The sequence below is a fragment of the Cavia porcellus genome, unplaced genomic scaffold (assembly GCF_034190915.1).
Source record: "Cavia porcellus strain 051 isolate PalLab524CR breed Dunkin Hartley unplaced genomic scaffold, mCavPor4.1 scaffold_12, whole genome shotgun sequence".
NCBI lineage: Eukaryota > Metazoa > Chordata > Mammalia > Rodentia > Caviidae > Cavia > Cavia porcellus.
In genome coordinates, this window is record NW_026947495.1 from 43,696,014 (window position 1) to 43,709,061 (window position 13,048).

Below are 13,048 nucleotides of genomic sequence, written 5' to 3' on the forward strand. Positions count from 1 at the left end.
CATAATGCTTTTTCTTGTCTTCAAAATAGCTGCAGATACCTTCCAGCATAGTAAAAATTGATTAGAACAGAATAGAATAGAAACAATAAAATCAAAGCAATGAATGCAATAAAGGACTTCAAAACAAAACAATAGCAAATACAAAATGGTTACCATATGTCTTGCTTTTTTAAAAATAGCTTCTTTCTTTTAAATAGCTTGCATTCTTTTACAAAGCTGCTGGGTTTGACATAATCAAACAAAACAAAAGAGAATAAAACCCCACCCCAAAAAACAATGAAAATGATATGGGTTCCAGGCAGGGATCCTCTCCTGATCAGGCCTTGTTCTCTCCCTCCACAGTCTGCTAATGAGTGACTCACAGAGAGAGGCTTGGGTCTGGCTGTCCCCACTCCAGCAGCATCCCTGGGATGGCACTGGTTTCCGGGCAGGGGTCACCTCCTTGTGAGACCTGGTTCTCCCCCTCCACAGTCTGCAAATGCCACTTTAGACTTCATTATTCTGAAGAGAAATGTGTACAGTAAACCCTAAACCTACTTGCAGAATTAATCTACATTAGAAGTGATTTCCTAGTTTACAAGTGTCATGTTTCCTTCACACTTCAAGCTTTCCTAAGAGCATTCAGAACACATTTTGCTCCCTTCTCAAGGTAGCACTTGGATTACAATATGGTATCTTTTTAGCAGTTGATAAACCTGACCGCATTCAGTCAGCTCCCTATTTGGCTTAGGAAAGAGGGAAAAAAAAAAAAAAAAAAAAACTTTCCTTTGTGCCTAATCCATACGAGTGCAGAAAAAGCTTTCTCACCATTAACAGCATTCTTCAAAATAACAGAAAAGATATTAAATACCTTGCATACACAACATGCATTGTATTATTTCTTCTGGATTTGGGAAGCCTTTTCTTTTGGAAAGGCCTGGTCACAGTATGAACGCCTGAGTGCTTTATCAAATCATGTTTTTAAAAGAGATTAGTGTGAGACTGGGTACTCATCTGTGAGAGCACATTGAAAGCTAAGATGGTATCTCATAGTACCCCATTCGCCACGAACCATTTTTGATTGTTTTATGTTGTGCTATGACCTCCAAAGAACATTCTCAATTTCAAGATATGTGTAGCAGCATGCATGGCTTTGATGGGATTTGCTTGCCTAATTTAATATTAAAAATATTACTAACAAAAATATAATATCCTCCAAAATGCCTCTGTGTAAATCTTAAAACAGGGATACCCTTTTTTCATGTAAACTTTGTTAATTTTATTGTTCATCAAAATCATAGTGGTGTTTACTATGTATGTAGCACAGCTTCATTCTAGTGTGAAAAACTAGTGGACATCTCCACTGCCCTTTTAACATCCATATTCAGGTTGAAGAAATAAAGTAGACAGGAACATGAATAAATAATTGACAGACGGTGATAAACAATGGATGAACTAAACAGACTTTTATTAGACAAAATCAATGGATGGGTCTACTTTAAAAATGTCAATTAAGGAAGATTTCTCTGATGAACTGAAGTTTCAGCTGAGATCCAAAGCATGAAACACAGCCATACTTACCAGAACTGTAATGCAGGTATAGGGAAAGCAGGTGTTGAGGCTTTGTTGTGGAAAAAACTTATTCTAGGAAATGACAGAGAGTCAATATCACCATATTTATAGAACTAGAGAATCATGTGGAGTCCTACAGGACCTGTTAAAGGATTTTGTTTATATTCACAGGGCAATGAAAAACCACTGAACAATTTGAACAGAGAAATAAAGTAAAATTATTTAAGCTCCAAAAAACTCTGATCTCTTAGGGGAAAAAATACAACAGTAAAAACCACAAATCAATTAAGTGTCTTTTTCAATTGATAGACAAGAGATGCAGGTTAGCTCATAGATCATGGCATTGGAAACAGAGTGAGATTATGCTGTAGGCTGAATCATGTTCTTTCAAAATTCTTATTTGGGACTGTAACACCCTGTAGAGTTGTATTTGGAATTTGGCCTTTGTTACGACTTAGGTCTAGAATGTCCCCCCAGATTCCCATATATTAAAAGGTAGGGCTTGTGGATGGTTGATGGATATTGGGGATGCTCTACTCACCTGTGGCTTCATTCACCAATGATTTTAGCAGTTGATTGTACTGATATGAGGTGGGGTTTGGCCAGAAAAACCTGGTTACTGCATGATGACGTGGAATATTGTAGTTTCCTTTTGGACTCCTCTGCAGGGGCTCTGTTTTCTGAATGCCATTAGATGACCAACTTTCCTACACTCAGGCCTTTTACCATGGTATTGCTGCCTTGGACCCAGCCAACTATGGACTGAATTATGAGCCAAAAGAATTCTTTTTCTTTTTTTCTTTCTTTTTTTTTTTTTTTTTTTTTTTTTAATATGTGGATGTCTAGTTTTGTGTAATTAACCAAAGTGATTAAGACAGGCTTATAAGGAGTGATTAAAAATTAAATGAGCCCATAAAGGTGGGACCTCACTACAATAGAACTGGTTTTCTTAGAAAAAGAAGAAGAAAGACCGAGCTCTTTCTGTTGTAAAGAGACGGATAGAATGTAATCATGTTCCTGGCTTGGTTGTTGTATCAACCACCACCTGTTCTAAACATATGATATTTTGTTGTAATATTTTGTCTGTAGTCAAGTTAGTGATATTATGCCAATATCATTTTTTTTGGTTTGGTATTATACTATAGCAATATAAGTTATTACTGTTAGAGGAGTGCCAGAAAAGGGTAAAGGGAGTCAGACCTATTGGAATTTGTTGTCACACTTCAAAATATGAAGCTTTCAAAAAATTTCCATAGAAATGATAATTGTCTTTGTTTATTGTATGAAACTCATGGGGAGATTCATTCCAATGTCCCTTATATGTGTGTAACTGCTCAATTCAGTTACATAAGTTGATATATTTTCATATAACTTTTGCATATCCTTCTATATACTTTACATTATTTATTATAAATGATATGAATTCTCTGTAGTAGTTGTCATGCTGTAATTTTAGGGGACAAAGACAAGAAATATCTATACAGGTTCAGTGTAGATAACATTTTTTTCAATTCTTTTGGTTCATAGTTGAAGTCACAGATTTAAAGTTTATGTTGTAAAAGGCTAACTGTGTGTGTATGTACACATACCCATGTAAAAATTCATACTATTGGTGGAGCCTGTACAATGAAATTTTATGCATGTTTTGTGGATAATTTAGACAGTGCTTATTAGCCTCAACTTCATAGTAAATCATAGGCTACCATGTACTATATGGTATGTTTTGTAAGAGATAGTTAAATAAAAAAAACTGCTTGTTACAGTGCAATATGGTTAGGTCATCAGTAAAACTATGTTTAAATCAAAAAAAAATTAAAGTTAAATCTCTCTTTAAAGCATCCAACAAAAGTGAATTATTTTCAGTTGGTTTGTTTTTAAGACAGTTTTTCTATATGACTCAGGCTTTCAGTCAGGTTATTATGTATCCCAGGCTGGCCTTGAATTTGTGGTGGTCCTCCTGTTTCAGCCTCCCAAGAGCTGAGATTACAAGCACATGCCACCAAGCATGGTGAAAAATAGCTGAACTTAAAGATACATTTTGAAAAATGTATACATGTTTCACTAATACAAAGGCACGCCAGCATATTTCAGTGAGAACCACATATCCAAAAATCAAAATAGAGAGGGAATGATCACTTAAATTTCCAGATCCGTGAATTAAAATGGAATGACTTTGCTTAAAATTAAATTGTTTTTGATATTACATCTTAAAACAAATATCTATTTTAAAAAGCAATAAGATTAAGTACTAGAAACTAGAATTTACAGTGTACAACAAAATATCATGAATACAGTTAGTTATAACTTACTGTCATGATTCAATGCTACAAGTGTGTAATTGTATTGAGATATCACAAATTAGGATCCTTTGTCAAATAGAAGCACACTAGGGTTATTTTGTGTCTGTCCTATATTTCTTTGAAACATAATATCTGAAGTATTGACCTAAGCTTAAATTGTTCTCATATATCCTTATTGTATTTTTTTGTAATAGTTGTTATAAAGCAATTGTTCTTTTCCCCAGATTTGGCAGTGTGGAGGCTCCCTGGAGATTGTGACGTGCTCCCATGTCGGTCATGTGTTTCGGAAGGCCACCCCGTACACTTTCCCGGGTGGCACTGGTCATGTCATCAACAAGAACAACCGCAGACTGGCAGAAGTTTGGATGGATGAATTTAAAGACTTCTTCTATATCATATCCCCAGGTATGCAATTCTGGCATTTTTATTCCTTTACAAGTGAAAATGAAATTTAAACATGTTGACATATTTCATTATTGCTCTTACTCTATTAGATTTAATAAATGGCATTACCAATATATTGCAGAAAATTACACATAAGAAAAATCTACTACACTCTCGGTTTTTATCTAAATGAGAGAGTGTTTCAGGTGCTTAAATATTCCTCTTTCATTCTTTGTCTCTTAATTTTTCTTTTATTTGTTCTCAACAAAAATAGAGCAAGCAGTACACAGAAATACCCAAATATAATTAGCACTTATTAGATCAATTTAAAAGTTTTGTGTGTTTTTAAACAGGAATATTTTGCATGTCTTTATTTACTTAAAAATCTAAGGAAAGGTTAATTGACTTTAAAAGCAGATGGAAAAGTGTGCAGATTTTGGTAATTCATGTTTTGAAAAAGAATTGTTATGAAATACTTATAAATTTAAGTAGAAAGAATAATATAGAATGATAATATGTTATCTTTATTTTAGTTATATAAAATTATATGTAGAAGTAAAAATTAGGACATCTTGGAATAACAGAATTTTGATTAATTTCATTATTTTACATTAATTTTATATGTATTTTAAATTTTCCAAACTTTAAAAAAACCTATCAGTTAAAAAAAGTTATTTTGAGAAAAATTCCATTACTGAATGGTGACATTTTCCCCTTTATAGTTTTCTACATTTTTTTCAGTTATATTTCTTATTCTTTAAAAAAGCCAAAAAAATTGAAGCATTATGTAAAAAACCAGTAATGTTACCAGAGAAAGAAAAAAAAAAAAAACTTGAGTTATGATTTCAAAGGATAATCAAGAAGCCAAAGCATAAACTCACAGAAATTCATCTCTATTGACAAAATAATTTCAAGTATTCCATTTTTGATAGTTTTAATCCGTGCTTACTTTTCTTCTATAATGTTATCTGTCATATGGATCACAAAAGCCAGTTTGATTACAAATGACGTCCTCTGATTTTTGACATATGTGCAAGGCGATTAAATCCTCTTATAGACAAGTACGAAAGAAAGAAAGAAAGAAAGAAAGAAAGAAAGAAAGAAAGAAAGAAAGAAAGAATGTGAACTTTTATATTAAGCTCTAAAATTCACCAGGAAGAAAAAATGTGGGTATTGTATGTGTTAATAAGTGATTAGAAGTATCTTTTTGCACAATTTTGAGCCTCTTCTATGTCAAGAACCAAATGTCAGGAACACTAATTCACAAATAAGCGCATTGCTTTTGAAGTAGAAATCCAGTCCATATGTTCATAGAGCTAAGTTAGGCAAGAGCAATGTTAAATCTGTAGCAAGGTAGTGACATTTGTCTAATCTTTTTATTTTCTTTTGATTTCATTTTATTTCTGAATTCAAGTCATTACTTAATAGAAGTATATAAGCTCAAATATTGATAAAGGTATAACAGAGGAAAGATGTTTGTTTTGTGGGATTACCTATAACTTACATTCAAAACTATGAGTAAGAATAATTGTAACAATATGTATTATATCCATCCAAAATTAACATTATTTGTGAAAAGTGATGTTAGGGCAGGGGAAAGGGGGGATTTTTTTTCTCTACTGTCTAACTATTTGCTGAAATAAACTGGGAATATATAAGGTAAATGGAATAAAAGGCATACAAACTCATGCAAAAGGAGAAAAATCATGGCAAAGGAGTCAAATCAGAGGAATATGATTACCCACTAAGTCAACATGAATTCAGAAACATATACTCTTTTCCTGTAGGGATAGGCAAAATGCTCTTTAGGGAAACACCTACCATCTGGGACAAAGTCTGTAGCAGGAACTGTGGAACAAACACTGGATTATAAATGGCTCTCTGGGACCTGAAATAGAGGACGAAGGCACTTGACAAGTCTATCCAGCTCTGCTTCTCATGTCAGACTTGTACCTTTCTTTCTTCAGTATGAATTTAGTTAATGAACTAAGGTAGTTTATTAGGGAAGAAGCCAGACATATCTGTTTCTTCTTTGACATCTCTGGGTGCAGGTCCAGGTCCTTAGGAAGGTTGGAAAATTTGCAGCAAGTTCCCCCTGTACTGCTGAAGGACAGGATGTGAGACAGGTTAAAGAGACCTTAATCCCAATCCTGTTTTTATGGCCGTTAGCTTTCTTTAGATAAATTGTGCAGAATGCAAAAACAAAACAACATACAACAAAAATTCACCTTTTTCTGAGGATATTTTCCCTGAGTCCCATATTAATTTTTTGTTATAATTCTTCATGGAGTGAAAAAAAGCAGATATGTGATAGAATCTAATTGTACTGAAATTATGACTTTTAAAGTTAAAACGGTGAAATCTGAAATCTGAAACTAATGACTTTGTGTGACTCACAAAGATTTTTTATATATCCTGAAAAATATACTTGATACACAATAATAAATACTATTTGGAAGATTATTATTTTTATAAAATGCATTCATTTGAATCCACAGTAGTACTTTAGCTAACATGTATGGTTACATATTTATGTGGTTATCATTGCTGGACATGGTAGATCTGCCTGCTGTAGCACAGACAAAAAAGCAGAACTAAAAGCATGAAATAATAAATTGTTTTTCAGTGGAAAATGAGGAATAAAAGTAGGCCAGTATCTAGAACTAGGAACCTAAAAACAATTCTAGCCCTAGGCAGATTTCAGTTCATTCAAAAACTGATAAAGGGATTTTATTCTGCAAGTCAGAAATCTGTCATTTTTATGACAAAAGAATTAGCCATTATTTTAGGGTATATATTCTGTTGGTTTCTGTACCTTAAAATAAAAACTATGAATTTCCTTGGTATTACTTAAAATTGTTGAATTTTTAATGTTGCATTTCCTTTAGCAAAGTGTAATTTTTTGACCAGAGACCTTGATGTGTTTATGGGAGAGACAGATTCAGGTATGTGCATCGACATGTAGAATCATATACTTTAATATGCACACATGCACTGCAACCATGTGTGAAACCATTTACAAAAAATTCTGTAAAGAATCTATATTAGTGGATGACTAAAGAAATCATTATTTTTTCTAGAAGCATTATGTGTGTGTGTGTGTGTGTGTGTGTGTGTGTGTGTGTGTGTTAATTTTTTCACATGATTTGTGAGATTGCTATTGTGTATACCAGGGCCTCTATCAAACAAAATGTATTCTCCATTTATAGTGTTGCATAATGGGCCTTTGAGAACTAAAAACTAGTAATTTTGTTTCTTTCCAGTATGCTCTTTAAAATATCAACAGCAATATTTTATTGATGGAATTCATGGATGCATCAGCTCTCTCTTCCTTAAACTATGCAGCTGTTTAATTTTATTTTCTAAACCACACTCAATCTATCTTAATGTTTGCCATATCATTTTAATTTTTATTACTTTTATGTGTTTCAAAAGTAGTTCATCCTTGCACTTCAAGTGATCAAAAACTTCACCATCATTTTGTATTCTTTTTTCTTTTTTTTTTGAGTAATTAGAATAGTTAAATAAATGAATAAATGAATTTTTTTAAAAAACATTTTTATTTCCTCCTTTCTGCTGAACGTCTCATAGATGTCTGGATTATACAGAAAATTTTTCACAGGAGTTGTGATAAGCTAGCTGAGAAAGAAGATTTTATGCCACCTTTCTGGATCAGCCTATTTAAAGACCCAGTGATAAAAAGAGCTGAAGGCTAAATAGTAAAGAGTGTCCCGTTGGTTTACTTATATAGTTATGGTGTTACGACTTTTACATAGTCATATCTGTACACTATAATATAATCTTATCCTTCAGCATTAACACAGAAGTTTAAAAGCACAATTAAAGCAGGTAATAAAATTAGCTCATAGAGTAGTATAATGTAAAATTTCATTAACATAAAATAAGACTACTTTTAAATATGTTATTTTCCTAGAACACTTAGACTAATTTAAAATTAAAAAATAAATTATGCTATATGTATAAACTGCTTTCATATGACTTTTCATAATATGTACTATATGTCATAATTGTTTTGTTTCATGCACAATGGCCATTTGGCAACACTGAAAAGGTTGACAATCTTTATGTCTCCTAAATGAACATAAGGAAGAGAATCACCTTGAAATCATGTTGAAGAATATATTTTTACCACTTGTTTAGTATGCTTTCTGGATGTCTTTTTAAGAATGCAAATACTTCAGCATCGTGGATTTTCAAAGCTCAATAGGCTCCTAATGCCTGAGGCAGTTTCTCCTAGTAATTGGGCTGTTTCAGTTTGAGCCAATATAATTGTCCCAGTACATTTTTTGAAATGAAATGATATAAGCAGAAATTGCTCTTCACAGAATGCCCTATTATAAATGCTAACATTTTCCCCTAATAGTCACAGGTAAAAAGTTTAGGAATTTTAAAAGACTATAGTCATAACACTCACCATACATTTGAAATGCTGGGTGTTCTATAAATATTGATTTCCCTTCTTTAGGAAGGTGGATTTCTAACTGCGTGTGATAGAACACACACCTGTCCCTATGTAGCCCCCAGGTTCTTCTCTCATTTCTTAATGGACAGCTTGTGATCTGGTTTTGAGTAGAAACAAATTGAAAATAAAATTTAAAAGACTCTGGAAACATACTTCTGAAGGTATTTATATGTAGCTGAGAGAAACAGCTTCTTTCCATTGGCAATATTGCAGTAGTCTGGTCTGTATCCCATTAAACACAAAACAAACATTTAAAAAAGGATCCTTGAATTTCTTTTGAAGTTTAGTTCCTTGTTAATTTAAAAAAAAAAACACCTCAGAAAAATAAATTTATCAAAGGCAGTCTTTCCCAACAAAATCTTTGGATCATAATTAAAGTTGAAGAGCTTTATTCATTTCTAGCTCTTGAAATTTATGTGCATAAAATATTTTTCAGCATGCTGTATTTTTTGTAAAAGATGCAATATTTTAAAATCAGCTCTTTGAGAATAAGGTCTAATTTCTTTAAAAGCCATGATGGTTCCAGGATGATTTCATAACCACAGGTTTGATTTCTAGTAAAATGTACAGAATGCAGATATTTTTAATACTCTAAGAATATTAGTTTTCGGTTGCATTAACAAGAATTTATCTTTGTACTTATGAATTCTAAGTGATTTTATTATTTAATAAATATTTTTCTGCCTCATCAACCCTGATATCATTAAGTTTATATAATAAAAAGAGAAGCAAATTTTAAATCATTTGATGTTCTATCCTATAATAACATAAATTCATTAATCTGTGTGATGCCTTAAAATGCATACTATTGAGAGAAGGGATGACAATTGAAATTATGTGCATTATTCTTGTTCTAGACAAAAAATGATTTCCTTTGCTATGATCAATCAAAATATTTTTGATTTCTTTATTTTTAAGACAGTAGATTAATTCTTAATTATTTTTAATTTTACAAATGTATTAAGGATACCTGTTTTTGTTTCTGCATCTCCTCAAAGCTTGCCTATTTTTGCCCATCATTACAGATTTTCTGGGAGAGCTTCCTGCCCCCTAATCTCACGTCTTCTCTCATTTTCCTGACAGCCTTTCAATGACAGCACAAATCACAATCTTACCAGGCCCTAGGAGGCTGCGTGAAACCTGTTTCCAGTCTCTCCTCCCAGGGTTTGACCCTCTTTCCAGTCTTTCCTCCCAAGCTTTCAGCCATCCCTGCTGATTGTTCAAACCTGCCATGGGGAACTGCATTCAGGTCCAGAAGCTCAACATCCTCCCTCACACTTTCAGGTTTTGGCATGGATCTAAGACAGTGGTTAAAGAGTTAGTGAATGACAGCACCTCTGCATGAAATACCATCTAAGACCTTAGTGTCTCCTTTGCGTTGTCATCATTTGTATATCAGGTTTAGCATAATTTCCCCAGAACTACAATGACTCCTTATGCTTACAAAATTTTATCATTTATGCATTTTTAAAATGCTCTTCATTCCACTACATTTTTGGAGTAAAATACTTTACTGTTTTCTTTTTTATTTGTTGGTATTTTATGAAAACATTGAGCATAGTATTATTTTGTTTCATTTATATATGTCAAAGACAAATAAAACATGAGTTCCAATCATTAGTTTCCCATGCATTTTCCTACATATAAATAGAAGTATTTTAACTTTCCTTAACTTGATAATATATCTTACAATGCTTCCCATATCATTCACATACATTTGTATCAATTCACTTTACAAAAACAGTATAATCTTTTACATATGTATCATACCAGTGTTATCAAACAACTAAGCAGGATCCTATTTTCTATTGCTGCAAATAATTATAGTAATGTTCTTATAACAAGCCTTTTGTGACGCTGAGAGGTTCTTTCCGCACAAGGAGGCAGTGTTCAGTATTTCTGAGCCAGGTAGCAATGTAGAGGAGAGCTCTGGATCCAGACTGACTGGGTTAATGAATATCCTTTCTATCTTTATCATCTCTGACTTAATCTCTGTCCTTAATTTTCCTATTACAAAATAAGAATTACAGTAACAGAGACTTTCACATAAAATTTCTTCAGAGTTAAATAGAAAGCACTTAAAACAATGTGTTGTAAATATTAAGCATTCAATTAGAGTATAATCTTAGTTATACACTATACATATTCATGGAAGTAAATATGCTAAATGGATATTTAATTTTATTTTTGTAGAAGCAGTGAAAATTTTAAGTTCTTAAAAGACCTAATTATGATTCCTAAAAAGTGTTTGTACACTTACTGTATATTATCATTACGCTAGATATTAGACTTTGCATGTTACATATGTGTGTATTTAAATTTGCATAAATAATCAGTTATTTAAATAATTGGTTATTTAAATTTGCATAAGTAATCAGGTTTTTTTCTTGTTTTTCTATTAAGAAGAAATTTATTTTCATTTTTTTAAAAGTTTTTTTTTTCTGTGAAAATTCATTATTTATTCTTTGTTTGCTGTTGGATGCTTTGCCCTTCTTTTTTATATTCATGTCTTCATGCCTTCCGAAAGTTAATCTCGCATCTGTTATTTACATTGTTAAGAAATTTTTCCCAGACTAGTACATGTGATATAAGTTAACAGAAGTAAAATCTGTCTAGCTTACACATATAGCATTTTTTTTCTTTTGTTAAAACAGTTTTCCTTAAACCTAGCTCATTTCTGGTGCCTCAAGAATATTTCTTGAATGATTTAGGCTTAAATTTGATGAATTTTAATATTTTGTTTGGTCTTTTTAGGTAAATTCGATGCTCTTTCATCACATTGACACGAGCAGAATACCATAACTCATTAACTCTCCTTTACATAGTGATTTTATCTTTACACGTGGAGTAACAATAAAAGTGTCAGCTCCAGTGGTAACAAATTCAAGTAACTCTATTGAACTAATTATATCATTTTCCAACATAGTAATTCTTTCAAGTATCTTGAATGACTCATGTTATGTTAAGACAACAAACAAATGGTTTAAAAAGTATGTATTGAATATTATGAAATCATTAAGTACAAAAACTATATTCTATAGAATAGAATTTATTTATTTATTTATTTGCTAGATTGAGAATAGTTGGGGAAATATTAGGTATTACAATCTAAATTTTTATTATTTAACATGCAGTGTCATCTCTAGCAATAATAAAAATGCCTTACCTTAACTGTATTAAAAGAAAAAAAAACTTTAAATTATCATTTTTACTTAGCTATCATTACAGACTGTGATAATAAATTTTATTTCAAGTTTAGATGTTTATGTACATATGGAATCATAATAATATTTCTCCTATTTTAGTTCAAATACTCAGAAGCACTAATATAAAACCATTGTGTAATGCCACACCTATCAAATTATGTTTTTTCTTCATTTGGATACTACTTTCAAAGTTAATATGTATATTAGGCATCTGTTTACTGTCTTGTTCCTGTCCTTACATTCCTGTGACACCTTGTCAACTCCTAAATTCTGAAATCATGTTTTCTTTTTATCTGTGTTTACTTCTGCCAAATAGTTTCATGGCTACTGGACATTTTGATGTTCATGTGTTCCAAAATAAATAAAATGAAATATGATGAGGTAAAAATATTTCAAGAATCATATTTCAAGTTTTTATTTTAGAGAAATGTTATACAATATCAGCTAATCTGTTGAGTGTGAATACTAAGGACAAGTAACAGAAATATGGTATTTTTAGAGGTATTTATCAGACCTAGGTTTTCTCCTGACACAGAAATAAAGTCTACAATTTTGACATACTTATCATCTCCAACTAATGGATCACTGCAAATCTAGAGTCTCCTTCTGAACAATGAAAATAAAATTTCCACATTGCTAAGGGAGTACAATGAAATTTCAAAGCCAAGACTAGTAAGTTGCTGAACCATCAATTGAGATTTTGTCTTTTATCTGCCCTATTCTCTTCAGTTGGATTTTAAAGTTTCCATATTTTATTTATCTTTGAGAAATATACAAAGTTGTCAAGTGATGATTTGGTCAGTTACGTTTCAGGCATCTCCCTATATATTTTGGAAAATGTCATTCAGGAATTGCCATTTTGTCAGGTTATACAGTGTGTCCACAGAGAGATTTTTTTGCCTCTTAAAACAAAAGAGTACTTCAGTATGGAAGATGTGTAGGGAAAAAAAATTGTAAACGTATGGTTTAAACTAAACCACAGCATAAATGCTGTTTTGGTTGTAAAGACAACAATGTCTCCCATGACTAATTTTCACTATAAACTTCACTGTTTCTCAGTCATCTGTTAGGGTTTCCCCTAACCTAGATATGAAAAATAGCAGACATTTCTGTCTTTTTTCCTG

The 13,048-nt window shown here is 31.9% G+C and overlaps 1 protein-coding gene across 5 annotated transcripts in view; it reads left to right on the forward strand.

Annotated features, from left to right (window-relative positions):
- Galnt13 (polypeptide N-acetylgalactosaminyltransferase 13) overlaps positions 1-13,048 on the forward strand; it is a 464,434-nt gene that overhangs the window by 328,222 nt on the left and 123,164 nt on the right. For all 5 annotated transcript variants that reach the window (XM_063259105.1, XM_063259107.1, XM_063259108.1 and 2 more), the window contains exon 8: positions 4,076-4,256. In XM_063259105.1, the coding sequence (XP_063115175.1) occupies positions 4,076-4,256 (181 nt within the window). The remainder of the gene's footprint in view (positions 1-4,075; positions 4,257-13,048) is intronic.